This window comes from Neovison vison, chromosome 10 (genome assembly GCF_020171115.1).
Source record: "Neovison vison isolate M4711 chromosome 10, ASM_NN_V1, whole genome shotgun sequence".
Classification (NCBI taxonomy): domain Eukaryota; kingdom Metazoa; phylum Chordata; class Mammalia; order Carnivora; family Mustelidae; genus Neogale; species Neogale vison.
The window spans coordinates 65,126,032-65,139,252 of NC_058100.1; the positions used below are offsets into that span (position 1 = coordinate 65,126,032).

The window sequence follows — 13,221 nt, forward strand, 5'->3', positions numbered from 1 at the left end:
ACAAAGGAGTACTTTTCAAGTGTCTTCTTATGATTCTCTAACCTCCGGGTTGGACCCAGCTTAACCTAGACAAAAAGATAAGGATGTATACACGTGTGTGTGTGTGTATTATATGTAAATAAATATGTAATACAATAAATATATATAAATATATTTGTAATATATGTAAATTTGCCGAAGTTAAAAGCATTCTACAATCTTGTTTACTGACACAAAACATCATAATTCCAGAAACACATCTTGAAGATTGTGTTGCTAAAACTTGAATTTGTTCTCTGAGCTCGTTAGAGATGAAAAACAACTAGTCATCACTTACAATGTATCAACTAGTTCTGTGTCTGAAAATTTATTCTGTCTCAGACACACACACACACACACACACACACGCACACACACACCCTCATTATACCTCAGTCTTATTTCTAGTCTAAATTAAAATTTTAATTTATTAGACACGATGGGGATTTTTTAGCCCCTAACAGGAAATAGTATCTCCTTTTCCAGGAGATGTCTGGGTTTCCCTAAAGTGGTATTCATTTTTTTTCTTGGCTATAAATATATGAAAGACTCTGTCAAGCGTGCCCTCAGGGCATGAGAGGAAGCGTGCAGGAAGGAGCGTGTTTATGAGTTGGCAGCTTGAGTGACTGGCTTCTAAGCAGGGACCCATCTGCTCTGGGGTTGCCTTATGATCCTGTCTCTTGTAGAGACCTTGTCTGCTGGGGGTCGTCACATGCAGCTAGCCTACAGGCGACAGAGGGCACCCGTGACCCCAGACATTCCTCCAGGTCCTGCTCCATAAGTTGCAGTGGAAAATTTATCCAGAGTTTCATAAATTCTCAGGATTCTTACTAGATGTGGACAGGCCCAACTGAGTGATCACGCGACTCCAGAAGTAGTGACCATTTCCAACCCCAGCTTTGGAAATCAAACTCCTCGAGCTTCCTGGTGCCCACAAGGCAGGGCTCCACCCTCATGCTCTGAAGAATGTAGAAAGCCGGAGGTGGAAAGAAAGTTAGCGATCTTTTCATGTGTTGCTTCATTTTCTCATTTTCTGTTTACCCTCCCACGAGCCATGACCAAGTGCCCACTGCATGTCAGGAACTGGGATAGAGACCAGGGACCCTGAGGTGAATGAGACGCGGCCTGAGCCTCCAGGTTCCCACAGCAGCGAGGGCAGTGAGCCAACAAGAAACTGCAATCCTGAGGGCTAAATGCGATCACGGGAGAACATCTGTAACCCATCCTGAAGGCCAGGGTGGGGAAAGGGTCAGGGACAGTTTTCCAGAAAAGGAGCTGCAGAGCTGAATTTGAAGGCTAGTTATGAGGCTTTCAGCTACAGAGGGGCTGAGGCAGGAGCCAGGAGGTCGAAGAGTGGCAGGAGGTACCAGTGAGTGTTTCCGGTAGAGAGAAAAGGATCTCCAAAGGACCAAAGGCCCAAGAGCTGGGGACACCGCCCCTCAGAACTCACCTGAAATCCCAGATGGCTGGAGCGGTGCATGAGAGCCCCCAGGGTGAGGAGGCAGAGGCCAGCTAGTGAGGGCTTGTACCTGAGGCCTGAGGAGAGAAGCAACTGCCTCAGCCCCAGCTGTGGTCCCCTACGTCTCTTCCGAATTCTGCCTCTAAGGCTGTCCATTGTTCAGTGCCACCTGTGTCACCAACGGCTTCTTACCAGGAGCGCTTTTAGCACTGGGCTGGGGACCGTTCTCCTTGTTCAAGACTGTCCCACACCTCACAGGAAGTGCAGCGGCTCTGGCCCCAGGGCACTAAGTGCCAGCCCCCCCCCACCCCGTCAAGAATTTCCCTTGTTGGTCCCAGGAGACAGGAAGTGACCGCCCAGGGAGGTGGCTGGCCCTTACCATCCTCCCTGCCAGAGGCTGCTGGGCTCTGTCTTCCCCACGAGGGAGAGTGTGCGCAGGAGATCAGAGCTGCGGGAAGGTGGCAACGTGACCCCTGGGAGAGAAGAAACGTCTAGGAAGAGAAGTCCGGAAAATCAGTCCGGCTGTCTCACTTCCTTGGGCTCGCACGGTCCTTCCCACAGCCCCTCCCCACCAAGACTTTCTTTTCTCGGTTTTGTTTTCCGAAGCAACATGGCATTCACGCAGGGCCTGGTAATGAAATGAGATAAAAAGCCAGAGCAAGTGTTTAGAGCGTTGCCTGGAGCGCTGATCCCCCTTCTGGAAAGGCCGACTCAGCCGGAGCGGAGAAGCTGACACTGTCGATAACAGAATGCCTCCGGCCGGACAGTGCAAGGGGGGGACAGGAGCCAGGGAGGGGATGAAACCGAGAGGCAGGCGTTCCAGGCTGGGGACGGGGACGCGCGGGGGCTTCTTTTATCCTGTGTGGCAAGAGATAAAATCCACAGCCTGCCACACTGGTGCTTGGAAATGAATTCCTAAATTGTAGCACGCACACCAGATCTGGGACAGTGTGTGGACTGGGGATGACAATATCAAAGCCCCGGGAGCTAAGAGAGAAATTTCATTTCCCCTGCTGACTCCCCAGTGCCCCTTAAATGAGGTACATCCTTCTCGTGGGCAGCCCACCCGGGTACAAGGAGGTCTGGCCGGGCACCCGGGTCCTGCCCCCTACCCCGGCTGAGACGCATAGGAAGGTGCGAGTCAGGACAGATGGTGTCTCTCCGCTTGCTCCCCCAGGACTGTCCCCAGCTGGTGCCCACGGAGGAGATTCTGATACCGGTCGGAGAGGTAAAGCCCATCACTCTGAAGGCTCGAAACCTGCCCCAGCCTCAGTCTGGCCAGCGAGGCTATGAGTGTGTCCTCAACATCCAGGGCGCCGTCCACCGCGTGCCTGCCCTGCGCTTCAACAGCTCCAGCGTCCAGTGCCAGAACAGCTCGGTAAGGGGACTCCCGCCGCGCCCTGCCCGCTGCAGAGCTCTCTCTCACCGCCGTGCCGAGGCCGAGGCCTGAGCTGCCCCCGTTCCCACAACCTCCTGGGTCCACGGGCTGACCCCACATCCCCAGACGCTGGCACCCCTCAAAGCAGAGCGAGTTGGTGATGACAGAGGAGGCCGAGTGACATGAGGACCCTCTGGTGTCAGTGGAGAGCTTTGTGCCCTTTCTGAGTTCAAAGAGACCTCTTGGCCTTCAGTGACATTTGTAGCCAGTGCCAGGAGATGCCACCACACACTGCCGCTGCCATTTAGGTGTAAACCAGAGGACAGAGAGGAACTCAGAAGAAGCAGAATGGCAGGCGGGGAGGGGGAAAGGGGGAAGGAGGAAGCCGTGAGTTTCCAGAGCTGCAAGGGTTAAACCAGTCCTGCACGCCAGATAGAAAGCACGAGGTGTTTAATTATAATACTAGCCCAGAGAAGATCTTTTTATCTGCCAACTCCTGTCTCTGACTATGGGGGGTCAGCTGGAGATGGGGGGTGATGTGACAGAGGTGTTGAGGGAAGCTAATTCGCCTGGGAGAGATAAAGAGAATCTGGGCTTCTTATCAGGGGGCTGTCAGATTCCCAGGTCACAGGCGCTTGATAGAATTTGTAATCAGTGGAAGGCCGCCAAGCACAAGGCGAAGGTGGGGTGAGAAAGAAATGCAACAGGACAAAGGGAGGAAGCGGGCGGGAAGGGCAGGGGGCGGGAGGGGGCGGACAGGAGCGTGGCCTGCCCTGAGATCTCAGTGGCCAGGGCGGATCAGGTCTCTCGGGAGGGGATTCCCAAAGCCTGTCTTCACCGAGGAGCAGAGGCTGGGCCACCTGACAGCCTATTTCTGAAGTGTGTGCCAGGCTGTCTGGTCCTCTGTGGGACCAGCATGGGAGAGAGCGAGAGTTGACCCCTGGCCACAGCTTGAGGCCTTTCACGGTCAGCCTGGTCAGATCCGTGACCAGAAGCTCGGAACTCTTTCCCTAATGGACTGTTGGCCGAAGTAAAGCTCACGTGCAGCCAGAGGACCCCTGCAGTGCCCAGCCCACCAGCAGCCGCAGCCCTGTTTGTTGTGCGTGTGCTCTGCTCGGAGGCTCTGGTGGGATTCACACAGCGGGATGTGGACTTGCACGTGAGAAGATGCAGAGCAGCTCTGAGGCAGTGAGAGACAAAACTGGCCATGCAGGGGTGCGGTGGGGGGGGTTGCAGAGAGAGCCCAGGAGGCCTCTAGGGATGTCAGAGAAGACACCTGGGGAAGGTGAGTCTGAGCTGGACCAGAAGAACACAGGCAGGTTGAAGGATGGAGGCTGGAGAGAGAGAGAGAGAGAGAGGGGAGCTCCTTAGGCGATGTGAGCTGAACGGAGGCAGAAACGTGCTGGGGCCGTTGTGTCTGGAGACAGGTGGATTCAAAGCTTTCTGCAGGAGGGCAGTGGAAGACTTGGAGTGGAAGGTTGGAGAAGTGAGTTTGGATTTGGATGATGGGAGGCAGGGGGCGCCACACCAAGGGCTTTGGGCGGAACCCATTTGGCATTAGTGACTGGGAGTCGGGGCGAGGGTGTCACAGACATCAATCGAACAGCAAAGGGGGTTTGCCTGATTTTCCCTCTGCTCCTTTCTCTGCCCAGAGGGAGCTGGAGCCCCCGGTTTCTCTTCCGCTGTAGTCCCGGTCCCCCAGGGTGCCAGCAGCATCCCTGACCCCCCCGTGATAGGGAGCCTCACGAGCCGTGTGCTCTCTGCCCCTCTCCCCGCAGTACCAGTACGACGGGATGGACATCAGCAACCTGGCCGTGGACTTCGCTGTGGTGTGGAACGGCAATTTCATCATCGACAACCCACAGGACCTGAAAGGTGAGCAGCTACTTCCGGGTAGAGTTTTGATCTTTTCGTGACCCCGGGAAAGACTGGGGCGGAGGGATCAGAGCCGGCCAGCCGCTGTGCCATGAATAATACACTCCCTCTGTCAGCGGAACTCTTCAGAGGATCCTAAAGCAACATTTGGAGCCATCAAAGGAGTCCTGTTGGGAACCCTGTTTCGTTACAACCAGAGCATCCGCCGGGCAGCTGCCGGCTCCTCGCACTTTTCTTTGGCTCCCCAAGACTTTGAAGTGTCTGCAGAACCTGACCTAGGAAAGCAGCAAGCAGGAACGTCCTGCCAGGTTCCAGGGAAATAGAGATTCTGTTTTCAATTAGGGTCTGATTCCCCTGTCCTTGGTCCCATCACTGCACAAAGAAGGCTTGTGAGGCTGCACACCGTCCCCCCACCCAGGTCGTAAGGTGGGGGAGTGGGCAAGCCGGAGGACGCAAACCCAGGACTGCTGCAGGGAAGCTCACCGAGGAGCTGGGCTGACCCGGGAGGGACCCTCCATGACCGCCACCCTGATCCATTGTCGTTCGTACAAACTCGCGGGCAGCTCTTCCCATGTGCCAGGCAGGCGTTGCCCTCTGGGCAGCAAAAATCAGGGTGCCCGTCTGCTCTCCAGAGGGACAAAAGCAACGCCAGTGTGGGTAGGCACTCACTTGGTGTTTTTTTTTTAATATTTTATTTATTTATTTGACAGAGATCACAAGTAGGCAGGGAGGCAGGCAGAGAAAGAAGAGGAAGCGGGCTTCATGCAGAACAGAGAGCCTGATGCGGGGCTCAATCCCAGGACCCTGGGATGACCTGAGCCGAAGGCAGAGACTTTAACCCACTGAGCCACCCAGGCGCCCCTCACCCAGTGATTTTTTTGAGATGATTCTCCTTAATCCTCGTAACAACCCTGAGAGGGGTGTACTAGCATCATTCTCATTTTATAGATAAGGAAACCGAGCCCCAAAGAGGTTATGAAACGAACCATGAGTGCTCACTTCCGCAGCACAGATACCGAAAGTACACATGTTAGCACTGGCCTCGGCACAGGAATGCACGCACACTGACGGGCGCTCCCGCTTTTAAGACAGATATGTGGAATCTTAAAAAAAAAAAAAGTCAAGCTCATAAAAACAGAGAGTAGAAAAGTGGTTGCTGGGGGCTCGTGGGGGGAAATAAAGAGATTGTTAAAAGGTGCAGACTTTCAGCTGTACGATGGATGAAGTCTGAGTATTTAGTGCAAAGCACAGTGTCTGTAGTCGGTAATGCTGCATGGTATGATTGAGGTCTGTGGAAAGAGAACAACCTAAATGTATATTTCTAATCTATCTATCTATCTATCTATCTATATCACTATATATCAATCACTATATATATGATTTATATATATATATAATCACTATATAAAGTGATCAATATGTTAATTAGCTAGATGGGACGAACCCTAGCATGATGTAGATGTATATCCAATCATCACAGTATATGCTTTTTTTTTTAAAGATTTTATTTATTTATTTGACAGAGAGAGATCACAAGTAGGCAGAGAGGCAAGGCAGGCAGAGAGAGAGAGAGGGAAGCAGGCTCCCCGCTGAGCAGAGAGTCCGATGTGGGACTCGATCCCAGGACCCTGAGATCTTGACCTGAGCCGAAGGCAGCGGCTTAACCCACTGAGCCACCCAGGTGTCCCCACAGTATATGCTTTAAATACCTCATGATTTCTTTTGGTCAGTTATGCCTTAATAAAGCTGAAAAAGGAAAGAAAAAAAAAAAAAACAGGCTGAATCAGAAAGTTAAGAGCCAGGATCTGAACCAAGGATGTCCAGTCTCAGAGTCACATGCTGGACCACCCAACTGTCCGTCCTCAGGGCACTGTGGGATGTCAAGCCTTCTGCCCTCCAGACACCTCTCCCCACACCGTGAGCCACATCTCACTACATTTCAAGTAGCTAGAGCTGCCCCAGCTTCTCCCTCAGCCTGAGGGGTCGCCCGTGGGCACAGAGAGGGGACCAGAGCCACCAGAGGCCCCCACCCACACACCCTCAAGGAAGTTGAGTCCACTTAGGCTGGGAGAAAGAAACTGAACCAGGGAAATTTCTGTTCTCTTCCTCCTCGTACCCCGGCCACATTTCCTCACCGCTGAGAGACAGACATTCTCCCTGCTGAGCACCTGGGCTGGGATCCCAGAGGTCACCGTCGTACCTGGAGCGTGGAGGAGAGCGGCCACATGCAGGCTTACGTCAGACCCCTCCCTGGGGGCTCTGGACATTTGGGACACTCAGGCAGCACCATCTCCTTGTTCGTCCCTCCGAAGGCCCATGTGTGTCTGGTGCCCGTGCGCCGTGTTAGGTGGAGACGGCCATGGTGTTTATGGATGTGGCTTCTAGAATCCAGAATTCAAATCCTGGTGTTTTCACTGACAGGCGGGGGGACTCAGACTACTTACTGCCCCTGCCTTCATTCCAGTTTCCTTCCCTGTGAAATTCGGGAAGGGATGATCCCCTCCTGGGGTCAGCACGAAGACCAAATGAGGTATCAGACATGCACCGTTTGTGCAAGTTAGTAAACGCTCACTATGTAATAGTTCATCTTATTTTCATTTCCTGCCCTCTACTGTAAGAAGCCGTGGGCATAAGGACGTTTAAATGTCGTCCCTGCACCTGGGACTGAGAGACACTTGACAGAGCAGAGGAACAGGATGGCGACCTATGGAGGAATAAAAAAAATGCCCCCCATCGGGGCCTGTGACCAATTTCCAGCATAGGCACCCCCCAACCCCCAGTCCTGAAAGCTTATGTCTGTCTGCTTGACCAGAAAAGTTGAAAGTGATTCTCTGAGTGTTCTGTTTCTGGAGAATTCTACTCAGGATTCTGAATTCAAAACATCAGTGGGTGACAGTGAAGGCCCAGGTTCCCAAAACACACCTCTGCAGACTGGCCTGCCCAGGCCTTCTAAGTCAGTAAGAGACAAAAGCAAAGGCCAAGGGTCTGCAGACTCCAAAAGTGACCTGTTAAGCAGCCAGGTTGTCCTCTGGGAATGCAACCCCCCAATGCAGGGGACATGAACAGGACTGTGTCTACTCTGTCTCCTCAGTTCTGCCTGCACTTTGCTAGCCACTGGCCTTTCTTAGAGCCGAGCTGACCTCTTTCCCAGATGCCCCAGTCCCCAGTTTCTGGGCAGGATCCTCTTGGGATCTATAGTCTAGCGGCACAGAGAGCTGGAACGCCACCGTCCTAGCTTGGGCGCTAACCTTAGTAAGCTTCCAAAGTCATTATACGCTGAGGTGCTTGGGTGGCTCAGTCAGTTAAACATCTGACTTTAGCTCAGGTCTAGGTCATGATCTTGGGGTCCTGGGATCAAACCTGCTCAGTGGGGAGTCTGCTTGTCTCTTGCCCTCTGCACCTTCCCCCTCTTATGCTTTCTCAAATAAATAAATAAAAATCTTAAAAAAAGAAAAACAAAAGACTCATTATATACATCTTGGAGCTTCATTTTTACCTGAAATGGGGAAATCAGTCCTTGCCTATTGTGATGAGGGCCCCATGTAGGAAAGACAGCACCGAAGAATGTAGTGGGACCTCAAAGAGAAGAGCCCAAGCTTGTGTGGCCCATCAGGTGTGTTATGGACACTCAGGCACTATGCTAAGTACTTAAGACATGATACCTCATTCAAACCTTCCAAAAGACAACGATCACACCCATGTCCTAAAGTATACTAGGTTCAGGGAAGTGACATTCTGTCACATCGCCAGAAGTAGCAAGACCACAGTCCGAGCCCTGATATGATTCAGTGTAGAGCCAGAACTCTTTTTTTTTTTTAAAGTCTTTATTTATTTGGTGAGAGAGAGCTCACAAGTAGGCAGAGAAGCAGGCGGGGGTGGGGGGGAGCAGGCTCCCCACAGAGCGGAGACCCCGATGCGGGGCTCGATCCCAGGACCCTGAGATCATGACCTGAGCCGAAGGTAGCGGCTCAACCCCCTGAGCCACCCAGGCGCCCCTAGAGCCAGAACTCTGAAATAGTATTTTCTGCAGTACCTGTCAGCAACAAAGAGGCTCAGTTCACTATTTGTTCCCCATCAGTTACCCTTGCAAGGATGACGGCGATCACCGGCATTGTCCGTGCCCAAGGCCCGTGTGTGCCGTGGTGCTTCCGAGAAGAGGCTCGGTCCCCAGGAGCCCTCTCCAATCCCGCTGTGTCACCCCCTGTCTTTGCAGTGCACCTCTACAAGTGTGCAGCGCAGCGGGAGAGCTGTGGCCTCTGCCTGAAGGCCGACCGGAAGTTCGAGTGCGGATGGTGCAGCGGCGAGCGCAGGTGCTCCCTGCAGCAGCACTGTACCAGCCCCTCCAGCCCCTGGCTCGACTGGTCCAGCCACAATGTCAAGTGCTCCAACCCACAAATCACCGAGGTGAGACCCACAGGTTCCCGGAGGGGGCGGGGTGGCCAGGAACCGGCCCGTGGTGGATGTGCAGTGGGGCAGGCATTCACGCAGAAGAATTCCAAGTGTCCTGCACGTTTCATGTGGGGTGTGGGAAGCCTCTCTTGGGCGCTTCGATGGCCCACGTCCAGGTGTAAGTGACAAGCATATGGATGTGTGCCCTCAGGCCGGTGTGTGAATGTGGTGCCCATCGGTGTGGACGCGTACACATAGGGGAGGCAGAGCCAGCGCAGCTCCCTGCCAGGCCGGCAGAGCCAGGTGGGGATGGGAAATTGGCTGCGCGGTGGGTAAACATTTCAGAGAGCAGGTTTAGCTTTTCTCAGCAGGAATGTGATTTCAGGAGCCACAATTAGCTCCGAGTTGCAAAGTTGAACACGGAAGGCGAAAGCAACGGCAGGCACTACATTGGCCACCGTGCCATTTCCCAGGATTTACTCTCGGTCCCAATTTGTTTGTGCATTTTAATGGAAAGAAATAGGTAATTAATTATCCTGAAAAAAAAGTGATGTTTCCTGAATAGCAAATTGCAAAGGCAGATGAATAGATGATGTGAATGAAAAAGCAGCTGCTCAGGGTTTTGAATGGCCTGGGAGAGAAATAGTTGTATTTAACTTTGGTTGCATTATGTGTTCATCACTCTTCGTGGCTCCTTATTCACCGACTGTCACTTGTGCTTTGAAACTAATTGCACGTTCCTTATGGGGACTGGGAATAAAGGCGCAGGCAGGTAGCACCGTGGTCCACTCATTTAAGAAAGCAGTGAGGGGCTGCTCCATTTCTGCATCTTCTCCTAGTGGAAGCACTGCCCCTCTTCCTGGATCATTTTCCTTACGAGCCAAAGAAAGCACCTTTGGCTCGCACCTATGTTCGAGTATTGAGAAGCTTCTGGAACTTCCATGTGATCATTTTGAAGCTTCAGATCTGTCGAAAGAAACCCCTCAAGATCAAATGAGTGTTGTTAACCTAAAACGGGTTATTTGAAGAGGGAGCTGATGTTTATTTACTGCACTTGGCACCATCTTGTTTAATCCCACAACCACCGTAGGAGGCAATCCTTCTCACCTCCATTTTACAGACGACGAAAATGAGGCTCGGAGGAGTGGCATGGTTTCCCTAGTTCATGCAGCTGATAAAAGGCAGAACTGGTATTTAAGCTTGATTTATTGAACTATAGAACTACTTGTAAAGTCTCTAACTGCCCAAGTAATGTAGCACAAGAAGCAAGGGCTTCCCCTTCCTTGATGTCCAACCTTCCTAGCTCAGGTAGACCAGGAAGATGCCATCCATCCACATGGTGGGACATCCCAGGAAAAGCACAGTGCAGTGGGAGAGTGTCTCCTGCCAGCTAGGTTCTCATTCATCCTGCTGGGAAGATGCTGTGAGCGTGGAGATGCAGCCCCTCAAGATCAGACTTCCTCAATTTCCTTTTACTCATTTACCCCTGTTGGTAGTGCCCCAGCCTCTGCCCTAACGCAGCCAGCTCCCTGAGCTGCTCAGGGCTTCATGCCTTCTCCCAGATTCTAGTGATTTCCAGCAACTGCCGGAACCTGCTCTGCCCCAGGAATCTTGAAGCTGTACTTGTAGGTCTGTGTCTCTGCGCCTGTGGTATAAGGGAGCTTAAATTAGGGAGGGACTCGCTTCCATCGGCACCGCTCACCTCCACCCACCCTGGCTGCCGCCTCAGCCCCGTCTACTCCCCACCTGGCAGGGGTGCCTTCCCAGCCCTGACGCAGGCTTCTCTCACCGGGAAATCTCTGTCTCGGTGTCGCCCCTGCTCACTGACCGGGGACTGACTGGCGGCTCCGTTCACAGAGGACACCCAAGCGACATGATGCTAATTAACCCCCTGAGGTAATTAGGCTATAATTGATTTTCCCAGTGAACATCGCAGCGGGAGTCGGAGGCCCCAAGCAGTGGGGTCTCCTGTTGGCGTTTTTCAGGTGGAGGCTGTGGAGAAATGAAAGTGCGTCTCTGGGGAAGAGAGAAATCCGTGGGGTGGCTCAGGCCATGCAGGGGACATCATTCGGGACAGGACATGCAGGAGGGAGAATCCAGGCCTGGAATATTTTATTCACTCGAATCAGGAATAGTCCCTTGAGTTTTGCGTCCCCTACCCTCAACCTCCTCCCTTCTTTCCCCTGGAAAAGTCATCTTCAATTTTTTTTTTAACTTTTCATTTTTGAAATAAATTTAGACTTATAAAAAGGTACAAAAATAGTACAAAGAACTTTCATATACCCTTCACCCAGATTCTCCAAAATTAATATCTTATATAACCACAGGACAATTATCAAAATCAGGAAATTAACGTTTATACAATAATGCCAGGTAATATACATGCCTGAGTCACATTGTGCCAATTGTCCCTCTGATTGTCCCCCTCTTCCTGGTCGAGGATCCAACCCAGGGTCACAGGTGACGTTCTGTAAGCACGTTTCCTTAGCGCTCTGGTCCTCAGCCTTTGTCTTTCACGACCTTAGTACTGTTGGCGAGTACAGGGCAATTATTTTCTAGAATATCCTTCGATTTGAAGATGGCTAATGTCTCCTTGTGACTTAATTTAGGCTGTATACTCATGGCAAGGAGTAGTAACAAAAATGTGGAGTATGTGTAAGCAGGGCACAGGAGCCAACTTAAGTTGGCCCCAATAGCCAAATCTGGGACAATCTGAGCATGAAAAGAAGTGATACTATTTGAGTATAAGCAATAGGATAAAACAGAATCCTTGCTCCTTCTTGATATAAATAAATAATCCACGGGGGAGGTAGGAAGCTCTTCTACTAGAATTCTCACTCAAGAATGTAAAAGGACCTAGGGAAATAGAAAATCACCATTTGGCAAAATTCACAGTAATAATTATTTCAGGAAGAATGGCTGATGAATACTAAAATTGGTAAATGAAAGTATGATGAAAAAATAGGGTATTTACATATTCTCAAGCCATCTCCCCGCAAGATATGTATTAATCATAACAAGAAGAATAGACACTTTATAGAGAAGAGATCTGGTAGACACTACTTTTACCCAGTGATGGAAGTTAGTATCACCAGTAATGGGAAGAATCGAGCTCATGTGCCTCTCTGGCATTCGTGACCAAAAATGTATCATTTGTTAAAAGTAACTTTTAAGAAGAATCAGCTCATTTTCTTTACCTTGGCTTTCTTGGCTAATTCCTTGACGTTGGCATAGATCTTCTTCTTAATAATCAGAATTCTGTGGGATTCGTGCCCTTGCATACGTGCCTCCCCCTTGTCTCTGGCCCTTGCCTTCCAAGTGTGTGCCCACCGGCTCTGTGCAAACCCATCTGTGAGAGCCATTTACTACGAAGTCTGGTCCTCAGTCTGTCTTTGTCTTTCACGACCTTGGTACTATTGACGAGTAAAGGACAATTATTTTGTAGAATATCCCTCGATTTGAAGATGGCTAATGTCTCCTTACGATTTAATTTAGGCTGTGTGCTGATGGCAAGGAGTGGTAACAAAAATGTGGGTGGTGAGAGGGGAAGGAGACTCTGATGGCCAGCGGTGGCTGCTGGAGGCAACAGAATTTCCGGTGCTGGAAACAGATGGGGGTCGGAATGGGCACTGCCCTGCCCAGGGGCAGAGAGATGGATGAATTGACCTCAAATGAGTTCTGTTTTAGGAAAAGGGGTGGGCTCAAGCTTAGCTGAGTGAACAACTGGGTTCATCCTTAACCCCTTCTCACCCAGCTGTCTCCATGGCAACTAAGCCCACCCCTAGAGACCCACCTCCTAGGGCAGCTCCACTGAGGACACGTCTTACAGCCAATGTAAGAATTTCTCAGTCGGCGTAAACTGCAGGTTCGAGCCCCCCTCAGGACGCACCGTCTGCTCCTTCTCAGCCAGCCCGTGGTGTGATAACGATGCTGTCCCCCATGGGGGGCATCCCAGGCTGCTCCCATTCTAGCTGTCACGCCTGTGTCTGTGCACGTGTCACCTGTTCCACCGTGGGGACAAGAGACGTGCAGAGCTTCAGAGAGGCTGCGAGATGCCTGGCCCTCCACGTTGCTGTGCTTCCAGAACTGCTAGGATCTCAAA

The 13,221-nt window shown here is 51.5% G+C and overlaps 1 protein-coding gene across 1 annotated transcript in view; it reads left to right on the plus strand.

The window, feature by feature from the left end:
* PLXNA2 (plexin A2) overlaps nucleotides 1-13,221 on the plus strand; it is a 213,398-nt gene that overhangs the window by 148,114 nt on the left and 52,063 nt on the right. Inside the window, exons 10-12 of the mRNA XM_044267494.1 lie at nucleotides 2,655-2,855; nucleotides 4,634-4,730; nucleotides 8,944-9,134. Of these exons, the coding sequence (XP_044123429.1) occupies nucleotides 2,655-2,855; nucleotides 4,634-4,730; nucleotides 8,944-9,134 (489 nt within the window). The remainder of the gene's footprint in view (nucleotides 1-2,654; nucleotides 2,856-4,633; nucleotides 4,731-8,943; nucleotides 9,135-13,221) is intronic.